This window comes from Gastrolobium bilobum, unplaced genomic scaffold (assembly GCF_033153095.1).
Source record: "Gastrolobium bilobum isolate Gb01-03AN ecotype WA unplaced genomic scaffold, APGP_CSIRO_Gbil_v1 utg5420, whole genome shotgun sequence".
In the NCBI taxonomy this organism is placed as follows: Eukaryota; Viridiplantae; Streptophyta; class Magnoliopsida; order Fabales; family Fabaceae; genus Gastrolobium; species Gastrolobium bilobum.
The window spans coordinates 276,522-298,666 of record NW_026898652.1 but is presented as its reverse complement, the minus strand read 5'-3'; the positions used below and the strand labels follow the sequence as shown (position 1 = coordinate 298,666).

General features: G+C 34.5%; 4 protein-coding genes across 4 annotated transcripts; 3 read left to right on the top strand and 1 right to left on the bottom strand.

Annotated features, from left to right (window-relative positions):
- The first annotated feature begins 95 nt into the window (after positions 1-95).
- LOC133318096 (glucuronoxylan 4-O-methyltransferase 1) lies at positions 96-983 on the top strand. Its single transcript, XM_061520044.1, has one exon. The coding sequence runs from the start codon at positions 96-98 to the stop codon at positions 981-983; it is 888 nt and encodes a 295-aa protein (XP_061376028.1).
- A 972-nt stretch (positions 984-1,955) lies between these two features.
- On the top strand, positions 1,956-5,398 carry LOC133318065 (ras-related protein RABD1-like). The gene is made up of 8 exons (XM_061520006.1): positions 1,956-2,129; positions 2,233-2,305; positions 2,387-2,434; positions 2,535-2,582; positions 3,294-3,365; positions 3,480-3,635; positions 4,528-4,631; positions 5,172-5,398. Exons 1-8 carry the CDS (start codon positions 2,116-2,118, stop codon positions 5,260-5,262), a joined length of 606 nt encoding a protein of 201 aa, XP_061375990.1. The 5' UTR covers positions 1,956-2,115; the 3' UTR covers positions 5,263-5,398.
- A 6,076-nt stretch (positions 5,399-11,474) lies between these two features.
- LOC133318086 (ras-related protein RABA2a) lies at positions 11,475-13,800 on the bottom strand. The gene is made up of 2 exons (XM_061520034.1): positions 13,508-13,800; positions 11,475-12,190 (listed from the first exon to the last, which is right to left on the bottom strand). The coding sequence occupies exons 1-2, from the start codon at positions 13,673-13,675 to the stop codon at positions 11,711-11,713; spliced, it is 648 nt and encodes a 215-aa protein (XP_061376018.1). The 5' UTR covers positions 13,676-13,800; the 3' UTR covers positions 11,475-11,710.
- Positions 13,801-18,230: 4,430 nt separating this feature from the next.
- On the top strand, positions 18,231-20,837 carry LOC133318040 (elongation factor 1-gamma-like). The gene is made up of 8 exons (XM_061519968.1): positions 18,231-18,321; positions 18,419-18,467; positions 18,641-18,790; positions 18,870-18,930; positions 19,031-19,083; positions 19,254-19,355; positions 19,597-20,104; positions 20,299-20,837. The coding sequence occupies exons 2-8, from the start codon at positions 18,459-18,461 to the stop codon at positions 20,676-20,678; spliced, it is 1,263 nt and encodes a 420-aa protein (XP_061375952.1). The 5' UTR covers positions 18,231-18,321; positions 18,419-18,458; the 3' UTR covers positions 20,679-20,837.
- The last annotated feature ends 1,308 nt before the right edge of the window (positions 20,838-22,145 follow it).

Genomic DNA, 22,145 nt, shown 5'->3' with positions numbered 1-22,145 from the left:
TCACTTACTTATACAGCCCAAAGGGAAAAAGAAGAAGAAAGAAAGAAAGAAAGCAAAAACAGTTCCTCTCTCTAGCTAGCTACACAAACACAAGCATGAGACCTAAAGCACATCAAACCCTCAACTTGAAGCTCCTCATCGTAGCGGTCTTGGTTGCCTTTTTTCTCCTCTTTGTGCTAAGATCAAACTTTTCTACTTCCAGTACTTCCAGCCAAGACCACCTGTCCCCAAGTTCACAATCATTATCTCAACCAAAAACATGGAGCGAGATAAACAAGGATTGTTCCTTAACATGCACGAAGATCCCACCTTCCTTATCGCAAGCTCTCATCCACTATTCAACCTCAAGCATAACACCACAACAAACACTGAAAGAGATATCAGTGTCAGCAAGAGTTTTGGAGAAGCGATCGCCATGCAATTTCCTAGTATTTGGGTTAGGCCATGATAGCCTGATGTGGAGTGCACTGAATCACGGTGGTCGGACAATATTCCTGGAAGAAGATGAGGCGTGGATAGAGCAAATAAGACGGCGGTTTCCCACGTTAGAGTCGTACCATGTGAGCTATGATAGCAAGGTGAATGAGGCTGAGAATCTAATGGAGGTTGGGAGAGGATCACCTGAGTGCACTGCATTGGGAGATCCTAGATACTCAATTTGTCAACTTGCTTTGAAAGGTTTGCCAAGTGAAGTGTATGAAACAAAATGGGATTTGATAATGGTGGATGCACCGACAGGGTATCATGATGAAGCACCTGGAAGGATGACTGCTATATATACGGCTGGGATGATGGCAAGGAACAGAGAGGGTGGAGGAGAGACGGATGTATTTGTGCATGATGTGAACAGGGTCGTTGAAGATAAATTCTCCAATGCATTTCTCTGTGACAAGTACATGATCCAACAGGAAGGCAGATTGAGGCACTTCACTATTCCCAGTCACAGGGATGGCGCTTTCGACAGGCCATTTTGCCCTCTCTAGACTCTAGACAGCTAATACTTACTAGTAGTCCCTAATATTCATTATCAATCTTAATATTTCTTTCATTCATGTCTTTTAAATTTTGATCTTGCTTGATTGCTAGATTTTACTAGACAAATTTTGCATCCACATTACATTACGTGGAACTTGGACCACCCAATAAAATTCTCATCATATGATTTAAATAATTTGTATGGAGAATGAAAACGCTGCTGAGCCTTAATTTACATGTTGGAATGCACTCTTCCTTTATTTTGTCTCCTGGTCCCGATCATATCATATAATATCATATCATATCAGGATGGATGGATCAGAAGTCGGATTAATACGCAATTAAATCATTTCATAAATTTGTCAATAGTAGTACTGTACCCATGATCGGTGGAGTTTCTTCCAATGCAAAAACCCTTTTATTGTGTGAATGAGAAGAAAAAGCAAAGGAGGAGAGTCAAATGTGATGATAGTAAAAACAGTGAATGAAGGATAAATGTGATGAATAAAATAAAATTATAAAACGACAAAACTTGGCGGTTTCAGGTGTAGCCTTGTAGGCACGCACGGGAGAATAGAATAGGACAGAGGCCACGTGTTCAATTAACAATCATACACATCCCATCCCCATCCTATCCTATGTGGCAAGAGGAATTCTGATTATTGTAATAATAAATGAATTGCACAACGTCAAATGTTTTTCTCTTTTTGGAATAAATTTTTATTGAAATAGTGCATGTAGATAAAAAAATATCATATTACTTGATTAGCTGTTATTTAATTTTTCACAAAATATATCATATTCCTTTTTTTCATATTTGAATTTTTTTTAATATTATGGGAAATTATTTTTTAAAAGTAATGAAATTTTTTCCAATTATGAAAATAGAGATTACCGAACCCTAAATCCTAAATATTAAATTTGGATGCTCTCTAATACCAAAGTTTTGTTCCTTTTTGACACACACACACTCTCTCTTTTTGAAACAAAAGAAAAAGGGGAATAATTTAATTTAATTTAATTTAATTGAGCGGCGAGAGGAAGAGTGAGTTTTGTGGTGGTTTGGTTTTGAAGTGTGAAGTGTGAAGTGTGAAGTGTGAAGGAGGAAATCCATTTCCCTAATTCCCTAACAAGAGCATAATGAGCAACGAATAGTAAGTTTCGTTCTCTTCCCTTCCATTGTTCTTTCACAGTGTCACTTTTTTTTGCCATAAATAATTGCTGATTTCCTTTGTTTTGTTTTGATTTTGATTTCAGCGATTACCTGTTCAAGCTTCTCCTAATCGGGGACTCCTCCGTTGGAAAATCCTGCTTGCTTCTCAGATTCGCTGTCAGTCAGTTTTATTTCACTTTTTCTTGTTTATTACTTGGTTGGCACGACCTTTTGTTCCTTATTCCCTCTTTCTTTCAGGATGACTCCTATGTCGACAGCTACATAAGTACCATTGGAGTTGATTTCGTAAGTAACGTTCTTTTATTTTGTTCCTTTTGCTTGCTTGGGTAGTGTTTACTGTTTATGGATGAACACTGATGTTTTTTTTTTTTATGGGGTTTTACAGAAAATCAGAACTGTGGAGCTGGAAGGCAAAACCATCAAGCTGCAGATTGTGCGTTCGTTATGTCAACTTTTATTAATTAATTATTTATTTAAATAAAACGAATTTCTTTTATCCACTTCATTTTTTGCCTTTTAATCCTCGTTTTTGAGTAAAATGCCGGATCTTATGTTTTATTATGTTTTAGAGAAAACAATAAAACTTATCCGTTCCTTGTTTTGTAAAACATGATAACTGTTTTAAATCTGTTCGTAATTTGTTACAGCTATTGTGTTTTAAAACCAAACAAATTCTATTGTGACGTGCGACATTCCAAGTTACAGATTTGCTCTTAAAAACATTGGCCTGCGTTGTCTGAGGTTTATAGAATATGTACAAGGGTATTGAGAATCATGATCTGATTTCTCTCGTGTTTCCTTTCTCTTTATCTTCATGATTTCACATAAATAATTCTCCTAGAGTTCAACCCGACCGTTTGGTTATACCCTTGTTCAATCATGCTCTGGTCTGGATTAGGACCGCATGCCAAGCTTGCTTTGATTTCTTATATATCTGATTATTCTGAGATGCATGTGTGGATTCACTTATTCGCCTTCTTTTTTTCCTGAGAAATCGGTTTTAAGCTTCGATATCTGTTTTGATGTATGTTCTATATGTCGTTGTAATCAGAACTCAACTACAAATCTAATTATTTCTTTTTCCAAATCAAGGCACCATCTTTTTTCTTCCTAACAATTGATACTTTTTGTTTACTCTGTTTAGTGGGATACAGCTGGACAGGAGCGATTTAGGACTATAACAAGCAGTTATTATAGAGGAGCACATGGAATAATTGTAAGTCAACTTCATGCTATCATCTTATAGAGTGAGAAACATATACTTGCCGTAGCACCAATAAAATTTTTGAGCAAAATTCTGGAATTCTTTTAAGTCTGGGTATTGCAACAGATTGTCTATGATGTTACTGAGATGGAAAGCTTCAACAATGTCAAGCAGTGGTTGAATGAGATTGATAGATATGCAAATGACAGTGTATGCAAGCTTCTCGTTGGGAATAAATGTGATCTAGTTGATAACAAGGTTGTCGACACACAAACTGCTAAGGTAAATTACTAAATGTCACCTTTTTCCCCCCAGGAAAGAAGTTCAGTATTCTTTCGGCAATTAATTAGTAGACACCAGGTATCTGGATACCTTTTTATACATGCTTGCATTTACATGTTTATAATTCAACAAAAAGTTTATATTTTACATCATGTTTAACCTAAAATGTGATTCTTCTTCTAATGTTTCCTATTTTCTTTAAAAGTACCATGTTTATCTTGTGATTTGTGTTTGTTTTGATAGTTATAAACTGATTAATGCTTCCTGCTCCCCATTCCCAAAAAAGGAAAAGTAGTGCACACAGTTTCAGTGCTTTGGGAAGTCATGAATCCAGCAAAATCATTAATTCCATTCTGGATACTGATCTTTGGCTGCTGGAAGGCAAAAAGCAACACATTCCAAGCATAATATCTTGAATACTTAGCTGGAGGATAGGAGAGGAAGGGGACTTGAATTTCTTTTCACTTTCATTCTATGATCAAATAAAAAAGGCTTCAAAACTGTTTTAACTTCATTCTTATTTTCCTCGCTTTATTTTCTATCATAGAAGCTGAATAACTGGGAGAAGTGTACTATCTTGATAGAATTGCCTATAACCTGGAATTCAATTTCTTCTAAAAAATTATAATTTAGTGAAGATCTTTTGACCACGTGTGTGGTTGGTTACATTTAATATTGGCTGAATATGTCACTTACAATAATACTTTGGTCTGGTCAGATTAATGATAGTTGTCCAACGTTGTGATATTCTTTGATATATAATTATTTATTTAAAGAAAAATATGGGTTAACAGTAAATGAAATATTAGTTACTCTGTATGTTAAAGAGAAAAAAGAGTAAGAGAATGATACTTTCTTTGTCTAAAATATCCTGTATGATCATGAATCACAGGCATTTGCTGATGAGCTTGGGATCCCTTTCCTTGAGACAAGTGCTAAAGACTCAATCAATGTGGAGCAGGCTTTCTTAACTATGGCAGCAGAAATTAAGAAGAAGTATCTAATATTTCTTGCTTTCTCTGTTCACATCATCATTATAAAATCACAAATGCTAATCAATTTTAAGATTTTACTGTTTGTTTGATTAACATTAACTATGTTAGGGTTTACAACATGTTTAAAATTGAAATATGAACAGTAGGTCACGATAAGTTTGTGCCTTTTTCTTTTGGGTTTGGTGTTTGTCATTTTAAATGACAAACACTTTTCCCTTATTTTATTTATGAGTGTTATGTTGTCTTTTAAAAATAATAATAAAACTTTATCTAAAGAATAATGGCTTTTATCAATAAAAATAAATAAATATAGAACGGACATCTCAAGCTAAATTTTCACAATCAAGATTCTAATAGTTTACAGATAATGTGTGCCGATTTTTATTCCTTATCAAGTGTTAGATTTATCCAGTGCTGCATTTTTATGGAGGATTAATGTTCGGAAACATAATTGCATTACTTTCATGCGATAGCATGAATTCCATTGTAATACGGTATTGATTTTGAGATGTTTTGGACTTTGATTTGAACTTATCTGCAGGATGGGAAGCCAACCAACTGGTAGTAAGTCAGCAGAAACTGTTCAAATGACGGGGCAACCAATCCCACAGAAGAGCAACTGTTGTGGTTAGGCACAACTTGTAAATTTCTACTTTCTATTAACTGTTATATTAAAATAGAGAGACTCAGTTTCTTGACTGTGTTATGATATGGATGTTTCAATGACCGTTAAAGTATCGTCTATTTAAATCCTTGGATAATTTAGTTCTGAATCTTCTGATTACTTTTCAAAGTTAGAATGAAAAGGATACAATTTCTCACATGCATCTTATATTAGCTTGAGGCTTTGACCGCACGCTATTTTGCAGACATATTTCATAAGCACACACTGTCATTGAAGGCATTTCCAAGTAATGCTATGCATCAGATAAACATGATACAATGATGAATAACAACTGCAGGGAACATTAGAAACCTGCGCGCCTTGGCCTGACATCATGAAAAAGCATATTTAGATCATTTTGCACTAGGCCAAAACGGATTAGGTATAAAGAGGAAAGAGATAAGTGAGGTAAGACAGATAAAGTGTAGGGAGGAAGGAATGAGATAATGAAGATAGAAGTAATGCTTGAACCAAAAAATAGAGCTAACTAAAAAAAGAAGGAATGTCATGTCATCAATTCAGATATTATGCATAAGCATGTCATGCCAACAATTCACTTAGCATATGCTATATCATTATTTCCACCAACAACTATCAACACTAAATAGCGGAAGGTTTCTCTCTCTTTTTTTTTTGGTAAGCAGGTTTCTCTTTACTTACTGAAACATTTACTATCTATGGTCGTTGGCCGCATTAGCAACATTTCGTAGCCTTAATAAATTGTTTTATTCCATTATCAAATGCTGTAACTAGAGGTATGCATGATTCAAAATTAAACTGGTTTTCTAACCAAACCGAACTAAATTGGGTTTTCCGATTTCTTTTCTGAATCGAATCTTTTTTTTATTTTTGTCAACTGGTTCTGAATTATTTTATGATTTAGAACCTGTTACTGTTTGAAAATAATATATAATTTCGGCACATCGCATAGATTTTTAAACTAAAACTAGAGGATATACGACCTTATCATTTTTTAAAATATTTAAGATTTTCAAAATTTAGAAATCAATTGTAGATTTTATTTTTTCTAGCACGAAATATGTATTATAAATGTAAATAATAATATAATTATCACCTAACCTGGAAATTCATTTAGTCTTGCCCACCAAATTGTTTTGATAATTATGTAATTATCATTATACAATTTTTTCTTGCAAATATTAATCAATTTAAAGAATTAATGTTAGTTAATTAAAATTTATGTAACCGCAATTTGCTCTCAGAAGTGGCTCTTCATTATTTTACTCGAATATAAAAAGTACCTCTTCATCTAATGAAACAATTTTGTTACTTGATACACACGTATATATAAAGGAGCAAAGTAAAGAAAATATGATTAAATATATAAATTAAGGGTTTTATGATTATTATGTTACATAACCCAACTTGATTTTTCTACTCACACAATAAAAAAAAGAAGAGAAAGTGAAATGATGAAAGAGAAGGAAAAAAATGTGGACCCCACCTCTTTGATGTGTGTGTAGGAAAATGAAATTAGATTATGTCACATGATAAACATAAAGCCCATAAATTAATCAGTCCAATAATTGTTCGGTCTGATCATATATGGTTGGGCTGTGATATGGAATGATTCTGCGGGATGGTTGCATTGGTGTTGAAGAGATTTGCTTGTCCGAGATAGATAGTAGAAGTGCATGCAAGACATTCTGATGCTCAAGTCAGTATTTGAATGAGTGAACTTGAATAATATTGGAGAAGATGATTATACCTAGGTTTTAAGTCTTCCTTATATAGCAACGGCATAACCTCCTAGTGTCGTCTTAGCACTTTCATTGGTGGATTGAGGTGACTTGTAAGCCTATCCCGTTTGTTGGATATGTTGGTGAAATATGATGTGTAGGCTTAGTTGAAGCTTTATGTTTGTCCTTTGGTCATTGACTATTAAGGAGACTTATGAGTTTTGTGTTGTTCTCAGTTGAGTTGTGTTTATGGAGAGATTGCATGTATGTAGGATATATACATTTTCATATTCTTGAAGTCTTTGTTATTGGACCTCTTCAACTGTTATTAGATTGGACCCTTCATCCCACTTAGTGCCTGTTTGGATTCTCTTTTTTTTTTAAGCTAAAAGCTACTTATAAGCATAAGCTAGGCCAAACAGGTTTTAGAAAAAGCTCTTATAATGAATAACTCTTTTTTTATAATGAAGAAAAAAGCTGAAAACTAAAAGCTCATAGGAGGAGCTTTTTTTTAAGCTTTTATCTGTTTTTCTTGAATTGTGTGTGTGTGTGTGTGTTTTTAAAATGAAGAGTGATAAAGATAGAAAGAGAAATAATTTTCTTGAAATATGTACTTTTAAGTAAAAAAAAAATTTGATAATAGCTTTTAAGTAATTTTTAAACTAAAGCTCTTATGTAATTTCCAAACAGCTTTTAGCTTCTTTTTTTAATTTTTTTTTTAGCTTTAGCTTATAAGTAGTTTCTAACTTAAAAATAAGATGATCCAAACAGACTCTTAGTATGAGTCCGAATCATAAATAAATACACATCAACTACAAAAATTTAATCAATTTGATTGTAATGTGAATAGAGATACCATCGTATTTGAAAATGTAGAAACGCCATTTTGTATTAAACATATTGTTTTGTTTGCTCCACTTGATATTTTTAGTTTACCATTTTATTTCTTAAGATAACACTTAGGGGGCGTTTAGTTGAGGAGAAATTTTTTGAATACTAGAGAAATGTAATTGATAGGGAAATGGTTGGAAAGTGAGATAAAGTGAGATAGGTAGAAAAATATAAAAAAAAGTTGTTTGGTGGGGAAAAAGAAAAACTTTACTGGGGAAATTAGGTAACTTTTATAAAATCTATGTTTGGTTGGAGGTAAAATATAGATGAGAAAACAAGTTGGTATTACGAAAATAACCCTCATTTTAAAAAAAAAAATTACGGTGGCATGCCACAAACAGAGGATGCTTTGGCAAGAGAGGTAACTGTTGCAACTAAGGATCTTAGCCAGGATTATCGAAACACAAATCAGAAAATCGATAGGTTGATATCATGCATTGAACATGAAGTAAAGTTTTTTTCTCGTGGTATGGGGTGTTGTGGTTGATCAGCATCAAAGAAAGATGGATGGGAACAAACAAAGCACATACATGACTGATTAGCAGAGACATGCTTACCAAAACAGAACCCTGCATCAGTGCCAATTGGCATATATGTATATCTCTTATATTGAATTAATGGTACAGCCATAGAAGAATGGGTCATGTGCAAGTATTTTGATAGAATTTTAAGTCTATGTTATGTGTATAACTCTTGCATTGAATGAATGATACAATTGTATGATTGTGAATTAGTAAATTCTCCTGGCTTCAGTGTGATATGAGTTTGAATGGAAGAAGATCATTTATGAAACTTGATTATGATGCAGTCAATTTTAATATAATAACTACCACTAGCGAAATGAAATATGCAGTCAATTATGATGGAATCAAGAATTAGGGTGCACTAAAAATTGTCCAATGGTTTGTTCTGCACCTGTTTGGTTCACAAATTAAATATGACTTCAGCATTAGCACTAATGACAGGCAAAGAATCAAAAGCAAAGAGAAGATTGAATATAACGGACACCATAATTGAATAATATCAATTTTGAATCACTTAAATATAATAAGTTGCTTGAGAGTAACACATCAGAATTTTACATGACTACCAACAAAGTTAATCAAATATTACATTACACATCGAATTGCTATACAGCATATTACTATTCTTGGACATACTCAGCCCTCAATCTGAATTCTTAGAAAAAGCCCCCCATAAAATGGAAAATAACATTTGTTTTTGCATTAGAAAAATTATACACGGTCCCTTATAATTTTAGCAGATGACAGCCATTATGGTCCTCTTCTACAACGGTGACATAGTGATATTGAGTACACTATAGTGGGATCATATGATCTTAAAGTGGATAGGCTTTCCCCCAACAGGTTCTGCCATCTGATTCTTCTTGCATTATAATATATCAGCAATTCTCCCTAGAGCATCTGCAAGCTTATCTAGTACAACAGTAAATGGCACTTGCAGCGTCTTTTTGTTGTTGGCGGTCGAACTACAAATTGGTGTTCCGGGCTTGAAATTAATCACTTAGCATCTTCATCTCTTTCAAGACATCAATTAATAGGCCTTGCAGTGTTTCCTCCTCTCCATCGGTTGAAAGATGCTTCCTCTTGCGTCCCCTTTGAGATTACTAGGTCCTATTTCTGGATTTGAGTCTGGTTGTATCTCATTGGTAGCACCTGCAGAATTAAAGAATGTCTAAACAATTTAAATATATAATGATATCATCAGTTAACTCCTAGACATTGCAATTGTCATAACAGAACTTTTGATGACCCTATGCCTATGCCTATTTTATGTAGCTATAGTCTAAGGTAAAGCTCAAAAGTTGAAATCATGGCATAACCAAAGCTAGTGCCCAAGAAACAGATTGCCATTTATGATAAATGAATAACATTCTTTTTAGTCATGAATTATAAAAGATAGTACTCATACTATTTGGGTATGCCTAGTATGTGGACCATTTAAGAAAAGGTAACGACACCTGAAGTGCACCACAATGAAATGTGCAAACATTAGTTTGTATAAGCACCATTACTCGGTTCAAATATACACGTAGTGCCACTTCAGTTAACTCACCAATTTTTTCATACTTTCCTTTATGAGGATAATATTGCAGGGTTGATTCATTCCAAAGAGCAGAATACATTGCTATGTGAAATTAATATTTATATTAACTCTAATCAAAGCTGCATATACCTACACATACAATCATTATGTTAAATTAATATTTATATTACAATAATCATAGAAGTTTGTTTTGAAGATAAACATCCATGATGGTATGCCACAACCAGAGTGATAAAGGGAGTAAGTTATGCATTTGAAAAAAGGCTCAATTCAATACGATCCTTACTCATGCAAAACTTTACAAAGTACAGCAAACATGAAGGATGAAAAGAATTAACTTCATTGAAGCACACATCCCCCCTGACCGAATCGACAAGAAGCAAACATTAATCGAACCAATACATGACAGATGGAAAGAGTGCACACAACTGGGACAGAGGAATAAACCTGGATGCTTGCGAGTAGAACTTTGGCGTCTCTGTCGACGAAGCCCGCAACGACCCATATCCTTTTTTAGAGGGTATAATGGTCTCTAACAATTTTTTTACATAGTCATTTAGCCGGTTTTCACATATAAACTACCTCGGACAAATCTTTCTTAACAGTGACAAAACCTATCATTCGACCGGCAAATAGAAAAAGCAATGCAAATAGGATAGCTGGTTATTTAAACTGAATCTATTCAATCAAACAAGTCATTTCTGGATTCCTTCCTTCATTTGCATAGGAAACTTTGAAAACCTTCTCAACCAAACACCACCTTAGAGTGCTTTCCTCTTAATTTATTTTACTTAAAAAACTGTACATTAATGAGTTTATTATCGTTCCCAACTCCCAATTTATTTCATTTATTAATGGAAAAAGTGTGTATTCTTTTAAAGGAGGTAAAATTGTGTCATTTTAAGTGAGAAAAAAATATATATAAAGGAAGAGAAAGAGTGAACAAAAAAAATATAAAAATGTGAGTCACATTCTCTTTATAAGAGTGAAATGACATAAGCTGTGTTATTTAAAAAGACAAACAATTTTTCTTTTATTAATTAACATTTATTGGTTGACAATCGACGAAGTTTGAAATAATATGTACAAAACCGTCCATGCTCTATAGCACCACTCTTTGCCGGAAGGGTTTTACCCGAAATGTTTGTTAGAGGTAGATGGTTTAACTTCTGTAGATCCCGCAGCCAATGAACATAAAACCAGTACAAACTTGAGAAATCTAACCAGACGCTCAATCACACACCAACACATTCATAGTTTTATGTTAAATAACTTGATAAATACCAGCACCAAACAACCATTGTTTTACTTTTAAAAAGATGATATGTCAGGTTATAATAAACTTACGTAAACAAAGCTTATGTAAGAATTTCGCCAACAAGCGTGATCCAGGTGTTATTATATGGCCTCACTCTTCGTAGTAAAGGTCCATCAACTAAGTATTAGTAATCTTTGATCATGAGTTAGCACCGAAGGAGATTTACTACAGATAAGGAAATATGAATTGCAGATCTGCATGCCAGCAGTGCTCAGGAACAAACCTACCAAACTTGAAAACTAGCAATTGAAAACCGCGAAAATACTCATACTCGGCATGCACAACCATAAGAAATCATTATAAATCCTGATAACATTCCAAAATATAGTTCAAAAAGAATGATAAACAAAACAAGCAAAACAATGAACAGCAGCCGCAGGGCGATCCTGATACTGAGTAACAGAGAAAGTCAGAAAATCAATACAAACTACAATCCCGCTTCAAGATGTACAGCAAGGTTTCTTTGTATTGGTTTCGGCAGCCCCAACCGTGATAGTCTTGCCTTCTTTAATATTGGCAGATGCAGGCTCATTCGAAGACAGTGATTTCTTACTGATTATGCGGTATATCTCTGCAAGAATAGTCTGGAAAGCTTTCTCGACATTTGTTGCTTCAAGGGCAGATGTCTCAATGAAAGAAAGGCCTTCTTTCTCAGCATAACTCTGGGCATCCTCCGTGGCAACAGCTCGGAGATGCTTCAGATCTGTTTTGTTCCCTATCAACATTATCACAATATTGGCATCCGCATGGTCCCTTAGCTCCTTTAGCCATCGGCTAACATTTTCAAATGTTGTTGGTTTTGTCACATCGTAGACTAGAAGAGCTCCAAGGGCACCACGATAGTAGGCACTGGTTATTGCTCTGTATCGTTCCTGTCCAGCCGTATCCCATATTTGAGCTTTCACAGTTCTTCCCTCAACCTGCCAATACATGGTCATTTTATCATTTGATTCTTGAGGCATAGGATACTTCAGTAATTAGAAAACATATCACCAATTAATCCAACGTGTCTAGAAGAAAATCCTACAACTAGCATTCAGGTGTTATTTTATTTAGGCCAAAAGTAAGTGCTAAAATTTCTTCCAAAAAAAAAAAAAAACCCTCCCACCAGATTAGCTATTCCATCAGGATGTCTACAATGGTAAAACATGTAATTGGGAGGTACTATAGAAGATATGATCCTTAAGAAGCTGCCACAGTCATTTCCATTAATAGACGCGGTCAGTAGGGGTGTGAAAAAAAATCAAATGAATTGAACTGTGTGAACTGATCCAAACCACACCAAAAGAATTACAATTTTTTTTTAACTGGTTCAAGAACTGATCTATTTTATTTGAACTAGTTCAAGAACCTAACTGTTTTTTCAAAACAAGTTCTGTTTAAGAACCAAACCACTTTACCAATTCGGTTTGGGCTAAAAAACCGAATTGAACCAAACAATACCCATTTTCAAAAGTGTATAAAAACCAAACGAACCGAACTGTGAACCAAACTATCCGAACCTGTTTAAGAACTGAATCTTTTTCTCCAAACTGATCCAAGAATTGAACCACCTTATAACATTGGTTCAGGCAAACCGAACCACTTTTTATAGTTTGGTTCAGGACTGTTTAGAAAACCGAAGTGCACACTCTATGGGATATCATCAATGAAATTCGACGAGAAGGTAACATGAAGGCATAGACCAAATCTGAATGCACGTATCGTTAAAATAGACACCATCATCTACATTTTATAGAGAATTACAATTTATTTATCTTTAATTAAGAAAAGATAAGGCGCCAAAGAAAATGAGCAAAACATGATGGGAGTGCAACCCAAAAGTAAATATTGCCAAATCAATTGATTGATTTGATAGATATGTGTGAAATTTGGCCTTACAAATTATGTACAGTCATAGGAACTATGGAACAATTTGAATTAAAAATTGAATAACAAGAAAGATGCAGAGTATCGTAAAAGGAGGGAAAAAGATTGCAAGTGCTGGTGGTGCAAAGCAAAATAAAGTTATATTCCTCCGCTCCGTGAAATCCTAAATGCTCAAGGCAAATGGAACTTACAAGTAAAAAAGTGATAACAAGAATACAGAGTGAAAATTAAGAGCAAAACAAGAAATGAAAAAAAAAAAAAAAAATATTAGAAAACAGCGGATCTGGGAGAACCGAGATCCAATAGAAATGGAAAAAAGAGAAATGACGTTTACTTGAAGTTGAACAATTTCAGAGAGAGAGAGAGACCTGAAGGGTACGAGTGGCGAATTCGACGCCAATGGTGGACTTGGATTCCAAGCAAAACTCGTTGCGAGTGAATCGGGACAGAAGATTCGATTTCCCAACACCCGAATCACCGATTAATACTACCTTGAACAGATAATCGTATTCTTCCTCTGTTCTCCGCGCCATCATCCCCTTTTTCACCAATTTATTATTACTTATTTATTTATTTATTTTTATACCAAACAAACACTCAAGCGGCAGCGATTGTGAATTATGATTGTAGCAAAGCAAGTAGCAACACCGTCCTCTCCTCACTTCACTCTGCTCTAAGAAAGAAAAATAACCCCTTCGAGTCCGATTTCCCACGTTTTTACCAAATTGCCCCTCCTGCCAGTTTTCTTTCCCCCTTTTTTATTTATTTATTTTTATTTTCATGAAATTAATTCACTACGAGTCGAATCATGGAGGTATGGTACCTGTTCAAACTAGGGGACCGCAGTGATCGAACCGAAAAATCGATAACCGAATAAATTAAAAATCAAAAAATCAAAAATCAAAAACAAAATCGTAAATTTTAATTGGATTGGATCAGTTTTCGGATGGGTTGATGAAAACTGACTCAATCCAAACCGATCCAATATATTAATTCCCTTCTAACTACTTGGTCTTTTCCCAACCAATAAGTAAAAATAAGTTTGTAGAAATCTTAGGCATGAAGCCTTGGATGTGGAAGTCATTGATGGATTTTATGTTTAGGCCTTGAGATGATTAAGTTAATAGACAAACGAATAATGGATATAAATTATAGATATGATGTTGTAGATGAAAAGCTTCATGAATGGACTATGGATGAAGACTTGAAGTGATTGACCTGAGATATAAACTATGATGAAGGTTGTTAGTCCTTGTATCACTGAGAGAAAACATAGTTGTGATTATCTAAGAAGATGTGGAGACATGGGATAAAATAAAGTAAAGCACATAAATAGGGAATTCACTGTGAGTTGAGATTATTGGGTACTGTAGAGTACCGTTGAAACTATAAGGTATATGCTTGTGGGAAAGCTAAGGCATCAATGAAATTGTAAGATTAGTATTATTAGTGGAAATGATTAGTATATTGAGGTATTGTTGAAACAGTATTGGCAGCGAAAGGATTGAAGTACTAAAGAAAGTGTCAGTTGAAAATGTTCAATAAAGGACCAGTAAATATACTTGGAAACTGTCAGAGGCTATTGTGAATGACCTTGGGTCAGAGAGATAGAAAAAGATGAAAATGAAGTGAGGATAGACAGACGAATTTGTAATATAGCTATATTACTACCTATAAATTAGTGAAAGTGCAACCTAAGTTATGACCTTGGCCTATGGAAGATTTACACTGTGGTGAATTAAAAAGTCATATCACCGGAATTGGCAAGTAGTTATGAGGGATTAGGGAATGGTGATACCATATATATATATATATATATATATATATATATATATATATATATATATATATATATATATATATATATATATGCCTTTGATGAAAGTAAAATGGTCAAGACGCACACCCGAGGAGGCTACTTGGGAGCGGAAGGATGAGGTTCTCCGATTATATTCCGAGTTAGTGGAGGTGTTGTGTCTTGGAAATCGTCCAAGCAGACCTGCATTGCAAGGTCAACCATGGAAGCAGAATTTATTGTTTTAGATAAAGCTGGCGAAAAAGTCGAATGGCTTCGTAATTTTATTGAGGATGTTCCTAATTGGCCAAGACCGGTCCCAGCCGTATGCATACATTGTGATAGCCAAGCAGCTATTGGAAGGGCCAAGAACGTCATGTATAACGGTAAGTCTAGACACATACGTCGTAGACATGATACCGTAAGACAACTACTCTCGAATGGAATCATTTCAATTGACTATGTTAAGTCTAAGGAGAACATAGCGGATCCGTTAACCAAAGGGATTTTGGTCGAAAATTTGTCGAAAGGAATGGGTTTAAGGCCTATCAATTGTTGAGCATTGCGGTAACTCTACCTAGAAGAGTGGAGATCCCATGAACTAGGTTAAAATAGACAACTAAGTGATGGTCGACTGTTCAAACACTGTGGAGTTTTTAAACTCATACTCATTCCTAAGACAAGACAGTGTATTTATGAGGGTAAGCACTTAGGCTTTTAATGATTTCTTAATTTGTTGTGTTCAGATGATTATAGTGAGTTACATAACAAGAAATCACCTATGTGAGTGTGAAGTAAGGGCCGCTTCTATGAGAATTTTACAAAGGCCGATTCTCTAAAACACTCGCAGAACCAGGCAGGTGTCCCACGGCCAAAATGGGCGCAACAAAGGACCAACAATGCTGGAGAAGCAATCGTGTGACTCCTATTGTCTAGGTATACACTAAAGGTTGACGGTTCAAGTCGACCTAGACCACCGATTGACCGAGTATATCCGATAGGTTTCCACCAGAGAAGGTTCAAAGGTAACTCCACCTATCTCGATGCACTTGTTTCTCGTTGAGGAAATTACACTTTGCATTTATATTCTTATGCATTTTTGTCACGATGATTTGACTTCTTATCCATGTGGGGGATTGTTGGAATTTATATATATATATATATATATATATAAATTGTGTAGACACTCTATTGGTTATGAATAAGAAGTTTGGTAATGAAAGGGTGTGTCTTTTCGTCGACAAACAGATGTATCTTTTCATCCTAAAGGATGTGTTGTTTCATCCGAACGGATGTGTTGTTTCATCTGAACGGATGTGTTGTTTCATCTGAACGGACGTGTTGTTTCATCCTAACGGACATGTTGTTTCATCCTTGAATGGGTGCCTTTTCGTGTAGAACGAATGTGTCTTGTGTCTTTTCGTGTCCAACGGATGTGTTGTTTCGTCGTCGAATAGGTGCCTTTTGAAACGTGACCACCCCTTCATAAAATGGATCCAATTTTTCTGCACTGAAACTCTGCCGGAATTTTTCTCCTTCCGATTTTGCATGTTCCTTTTCATACTCCGGTGTAGTTTCCTCTGGCATTCAGTTGTGTTCGTTTGGGCCGTTGATTGGTAGTGCCACCATTCTTCAGACGAAATCTGTTCTATCCTGGGAGACAAGTGTCCATCAACCTTTGGCATCAGTGAGGGGGCAAATTGTCTTAAGGAGACACGTTCTGTGGGCTCGGATTTAATTCCTCTACTGCATACATTAATATGTTCTGATTCTTTATACTGACTACAAGTAAGTCTGTTCTTATATTTTTTATAATTGCACAGTGATAATTCTGATCATCTACCCCCTCTGCCTTATACATGAGTTCAAATCTCTTAGTGATATAATATCACCGACTGTCTTCAATAACAATGAAATATACCATATCTTCTTTGGATAATGACTTTAAAATATAAATTGATCTCTTTCATATCCACTTTGACTCTTGTTGACTTCTTCTCTGTCAGTGCATCTCTTAGCTCACAATTTGGAACAACCATAGTAGTATTTGGTTGAACCAAAAAAACTTGTATAAAACTGTATGCATAAAACACTATTTAGCAAATCTTATTTTATATTACATGATAAAATTTATATACAAGACTCCACTTAAAAAAAAAGGAAAAGTAAATAAAAAACTATTTAATTTTCCAAAAAATGAAGGCTTGATACAATATGGATTATCGAGTGATCAAGAAGTTAACTTTGTAGCATAATGTTTTATATTTGTGGGTTGTCAATTTAAAATATTACCATAAGTTAACTTAATTTATTTTATTTTATTGTCTCTCTTATCATTGAAGGAAAATTTTGAGTTTGATTATGCTGCTAATATAAAATAGACTATGGGCACCTTGGGGAAAAGATAGAAAGCCTACAAGTATTGGTTAACGTGTAAGCATTTCTACCCTAATAAAAGTAAAGAACAAATACTTGCTAATCCTCATTCAGGTGTGAATTGTGTTGACTGGACTGCTTTTGTGCATCACTATAAGAATTATGAGATGAAGGTAAACATTCTTTATAGAAAATTATCATACATTGGGCATGTTTTGAAAAACTTGATACGTAATGACTATCATATTTGAAAATACAGGCATGAAGTTTATAAAATGCACAAAATCATAAGAAGCACAAAGCACAAAATACGACGAGAAGACTAGAATCTATATTTCTCCTTTGATGTAAACATATTTGAAATTCATTGGGTTCACGGTTCACAATTTCGGGGTAGGCCTGTTTGGATAAATGTTGTTAATTAAGTTTTGAGGGGAAAAAAAAGTATTTTTAGTTTTATTTTTTTGAAATTATTACATTTAGCTTCTTAAAAAAGCCCTTAACGCAATTTTTTAAAATTTTATGCTTTCATAAAAGTTATTTCATTATTATATTTATTTTTATACCAAACACTCAAAGCAGCGATTGTGAATTGTGAATTGTGAATCGTGAATCGTGATTGATTGTAGCTAGCATAGCAACACCGTCCTCACTTCACTCTGATCTAAGAAAGAAAAATAACCCCTTCGAGTCGGATTGCCCACGTTTTTACCAAATTGCCCCTCCTGCCAATTTTCTTTCCCTTTTTTATTTATTTTTATTTTCATGAAATTAATTCACTTCAAACGTTGACTGCCAACTGGATTTAGGCCCAACCACTCTTTAGGGCTTAAATTTGGATCTGATCCACAAGAATTGCAGGATTGGGCCTGTGCCCAGCCCCTTTAGGCTTTTGCGTAACCTTAAAAAACCTAGATTCCTTCCAACTCGTTCCTTTTCATCTCTCTCTCTCTCTTTCTCATCACAGCACAGCACAGCACACACAGTCGGCTTCGGAAGAACGCTCCCAAAGTAAGCTCTGTCTCATCACTCATGTTCTGTGCTGCACTTTTTGTTTTTCCAATGCCACTGTGTTAGATTTGTGGTTTGATTCATCTTTTTTTATCAGATCTTAAACAAGAGCGGCACGTTTTTCCTTGAAGGAAGCCATGGCTCTGGTCAGTTTGTCTCTTTCATTAATTCTCTCCGAATAACTATTTATGCGAATTGCTTCCCAATCTCATGTTCAATTTACTCTTTAGTCTTTACTTTCTCTGATTTTCAATACCGGTGAATCTGCTCTTTCTGAATATGACTGACTCTCATCTGGTCACTGATTTTATGTCTGTAGATCCTGCATGCACAGAAAACAAACAAGAATGGTTATAAGACTCTCATTGCCGCAGAGTACACTGGTGTCCAAGTTGAATTGGCCCCTAATTTTGAGATGGGCGTTTCTAATAAAACTCCTGAATTTCTCAAGATGAATCCTATGGGAAAGGTATCATGTTTTGTCCCATCCATTCCCTCCTACATTAAGCACAACTTCGTTGGGTTTCCTTTGATGTATGTCCTTCCAGGTTCCTGTATTGGAGACACCTGATGGTCCCGTCTTTGAGAGCAATGCCATGGCTCGTTACGGTATGTATGCTTACTTATATTCATGCATTGATTGGATATACATACAACCGTTTATGTGGATTGTTGTGATCTTCTCATTTATTTTCTTGGCTTGCTGCAGTTGCTCGATTGAAGGGCGACAGCACTCTGTTTGGATCTTCTCCCATTGATTATGTAAGGTTTTATTTTTAGTGCTGATTTTTTTTTTTATTTATTTCTCTATGTTGGAATATCCTGGTTTCTCTTCCTTTTCATTTTTTGCTTTGAAGTTTCTCTATGTTGGATCTTCTCCCGTGAAACTGGTCGTTTGTATTTGCTATTTTATTTATATTTTGATGTTTCAGGCCCATGTTGAGCAGTGGATTGATTTTTCATCGATGGAGATTGATGCTAATCTTATGAAATTGTACCTACCAAGACTTGGATTTGCCCCACACCTTCCTCCAGTAAGTTGTGTGCAAAGTTTTTGTCTTCATCAAATAACTGCTTTGAAGTTCCTTATGTGGAGAATTGATAATGATAGCAATTATATAATATGTTTGGGTTAGGGTCTATTATTCATGAGTAATGAGAGGTTTCTTTCCTTAACGTCAAAGTTGGTACATTGTGTTCTTTATCAAGATTTTTGTTAAATTCCCATTTTCCCCACATTTTGCTCCCTCATCTGATATGTGTTTCTGAATGAAGGTTGAGGAGGCTGCAAATTCTGCATTGAAGAGAGCATTTGGGGCTTTGAGCACTCACCTTGCCTTCAATACTTACCTGGTTGGGCATTCCGTTACCCTTGCTGACATCGTAATGACATGCAATTTGTATTTCGGTTTCGCTCTGCTCCTAGTCAAGAGCTTCACCTCAGAGTTTCCTCATGTTGAGAGATACTTCTGGACCATGGTCAACCAGCCTAGCTTCCGAAAGATATTAGGTCAGGTTAAGCAGACTGATGCTGTGCTACCTATTCAGTCTGCAAAGAAGCCTGCCCAGCCTAAGGAATCTAAACCCAAGGCTAAGGATGAACCAAAGAAAGTGGCTGTTCAAGAGCCAGAAAAGCCCAAAGAAGAAGCAGAAGAGGAGGAGGCACCCAAGCCCAAACCCAAGAATCCTCTTGATCTTCTTCCTCCGAGTAAGATGATACTGGACGACTGGAAAAGACTCTACTCAAACACTAAGACCAACTTCCGTGAGGTTGCAATCAAAGGTAGTGTGTTTGTATCACTTGTGGTTTCTATATTCTTAAACTTTTGTAACTTGTAGGTTTATAATTGTAGCTTAAATCCATTAAAAATATACTAATTATCACTATGCTGTCACAAGCTCATTGCTATTTATCATGAATATTGGGGCAAATACTAGCAAAGATCTTATAATTAAAATCCTCCTTTTAACTTGCAGGATTTTGGGACATGTATGATCCGGAGGGATATTCTCTCTGGTTCTGTGATTACAAATACAATGATGAGAACACTGTTTCCTATGTGACTTTGAACAAGGTTGGTGGATTTCTTCAGCGGATGGATCTGGCTCGCAAATATGCATTTGGAAAGATGCTTGTGATTGGATCAGAGCCGCCATTTAAGGTGAAGGGGTTGTGGCTTTTCCGGGGGCAAGAAATTCCTAAATTTGTGATTGATGAATGCTATGACATGGAGCTCTACGAATGGACAAAGGTTGACATCTCTGACGAAAATCAGAAAGAGCGTGCGAGTCAGATGATTGAAGATTTTGAACCATTTGAGGGAGAACCTCTTCTGGATGCCAAATGCTTTAAGTGAAAATTAATCCCTAGTAGAAGGGGTATGGTTTTGTCATGTGTCTTTTTTATTAGGATTTGGTTTCTTTCCTATTTATGTTAGAGTGAAGTTTCTGCTGTTTTATGATTTTACCAACATTGAAACTTATATATGCTTGATTATGGTACCTTGATTAGACGACGAGGAGACTAGTATACAGAATCTATATTTCTCCGTTGATGTAAGCATATCTGAAATTCATTGCATTCACCGTTCACGATTTCGGGGTAGGCGTGTTTGGAAAAATGTTGTTAATTAAGTTTTGAGGGAAATGAAAAAAAGTAATTTTACAATATTTTTAGTTTTATTTTTTTTGAAATTATTGCATTTAGCTTTTTTTTTGTTGGTAATTATTGCATTTAGCTTCTTAAAAAAGCTCTTCACGCAATTTTTTAAAATATTATGCTTTCATGAAAGTTATTTCATTAATATATTTAGCTGCTTTTTTCAATGGTGATTAAAGTGATTTCAGGGTGTTAATAGAAAAAATTGGTAGTTAAAATATTTAATTTTATATAATAAAATATATATTTTTGGATTTGCTTTTTTTGTCATTATTGCAAATAAGTTATCTGCAAGTCTTATACGACGTCGTTTTAGAGCGGAAATTATAGTGTTTTTGTAATTTTAATTTATTTCAGGGTTATTATACTAATTATAATTTTTTAATGTTTCAATTCCAAAATGACATTGTTTTAGGAGTAATTGCAGCTAACTTATCTGCACTAACTGCGGAAATATTTTTCTGTATATTTATTTAATTATTTTTCTTATTAAAACAGATTTTTTATATTAATTTTTGAATTTAAATCATAAATCAAATCTTTATTTTTTTTCTTATTAAAATGATTTTTGTTGATTTTTTTAATTTAAATTACAAATCAAATTTTTATTTTTTTATGTTAAAACTTATAAATTTTGATTTATTTTCGTGTTATATGATATATGATACGGTTTTGTAGTATCTATTTATATTCACTCTCAAACAACATCATTTTAGATTGAAAGATTAAAAAATTATAATAATAAAGACTAATAATTTTGAAATAAATTATAATTACAAAAATACCTTGATTTTTGCCTCAAACGACGTCGTTTTGGACTCAATGTTATTAGGCTCAATGCAAATAACTTATCTGCATGAAAAAATGAACCCTTTTTATATTTTAGGTACTTGAAATCTTAAAGACGACAGTAATAATAAAAGTAAAGGCATCAAGAAGAAGATAATATCAATTGGTTTGATAATCGTAATGATATTGCTAACCAGAAAGGGAAAAGAATCACATATTGTTGAACAAGAAATCAGAAATGAGTCAAATGACTACACTAACGAAGAGGATAATGTATAAATTATGTCATTGATAGTGATAATATTAGTCTTGATAAGTAATGAGTTGGAGAATCACTGGTTTGCACTTTAGTTATTTGCGTATTTTGATGATTGGA

Excerpts from the sequence above, each read along its gene's own strand:
- LOC133318086 (XM_061520034.1), bottom strand. The coding sequence starts at position 13,675 with ATGATGGCGCGGAGAACAGAGGAAGAATACGATTATCTGTTCAAGGTA. Across the intron at positions 12,191-13,507 it reads TCGCCACTCGTACCCTTCAG|GTTGAGGGAAGAACTGTGAA; the intron begins GTCTCTCTCTCT and ends ATGTATTGGCAG.
- LOC133318065 (XM_061520006.1), top strand. Across the intron at positions 2,306-2,386 it reads GCTTGCTTCTCAGATTCGCT|GATGACTCCTATGTCGACAG; the intron begins GTCAGTCAGTTT and ends TCTTTCTTTCAG. Across the intron at positions 2,583-3,293 it reads AAACCATCAAGCTGCAGATT|TGGGATACAGCTGGACAGGA; the intron begins GTGCGTTCGTTA and ends TACTCTGTTTAG.
- LOC133318040 (XM_061519968.1), top strand. Across the intron at positions 18,931-19,030 it reads CAATGCCATGGCTCGTTACG|TTGCTCGATTGAAGGGCGAC; the intron begins GTATGTATGCTT and ends GGCTTGCTGCAG. Across the intron at positions 20,105-20,298 it reads CCGTGAGGTTGCAATCAAAG|GATTTTGGGACATGTATGAT; the intron begins GTAGTGTGTTTG and ends TTTAACTTGCAG.
- LOC133318096 (XM_061520044.1), top strand. The coding sequence starts at position 96 with ATGAGACCTAAAGCACATCAAACCCTCAACTTGAAGCTCCTCATCGTA.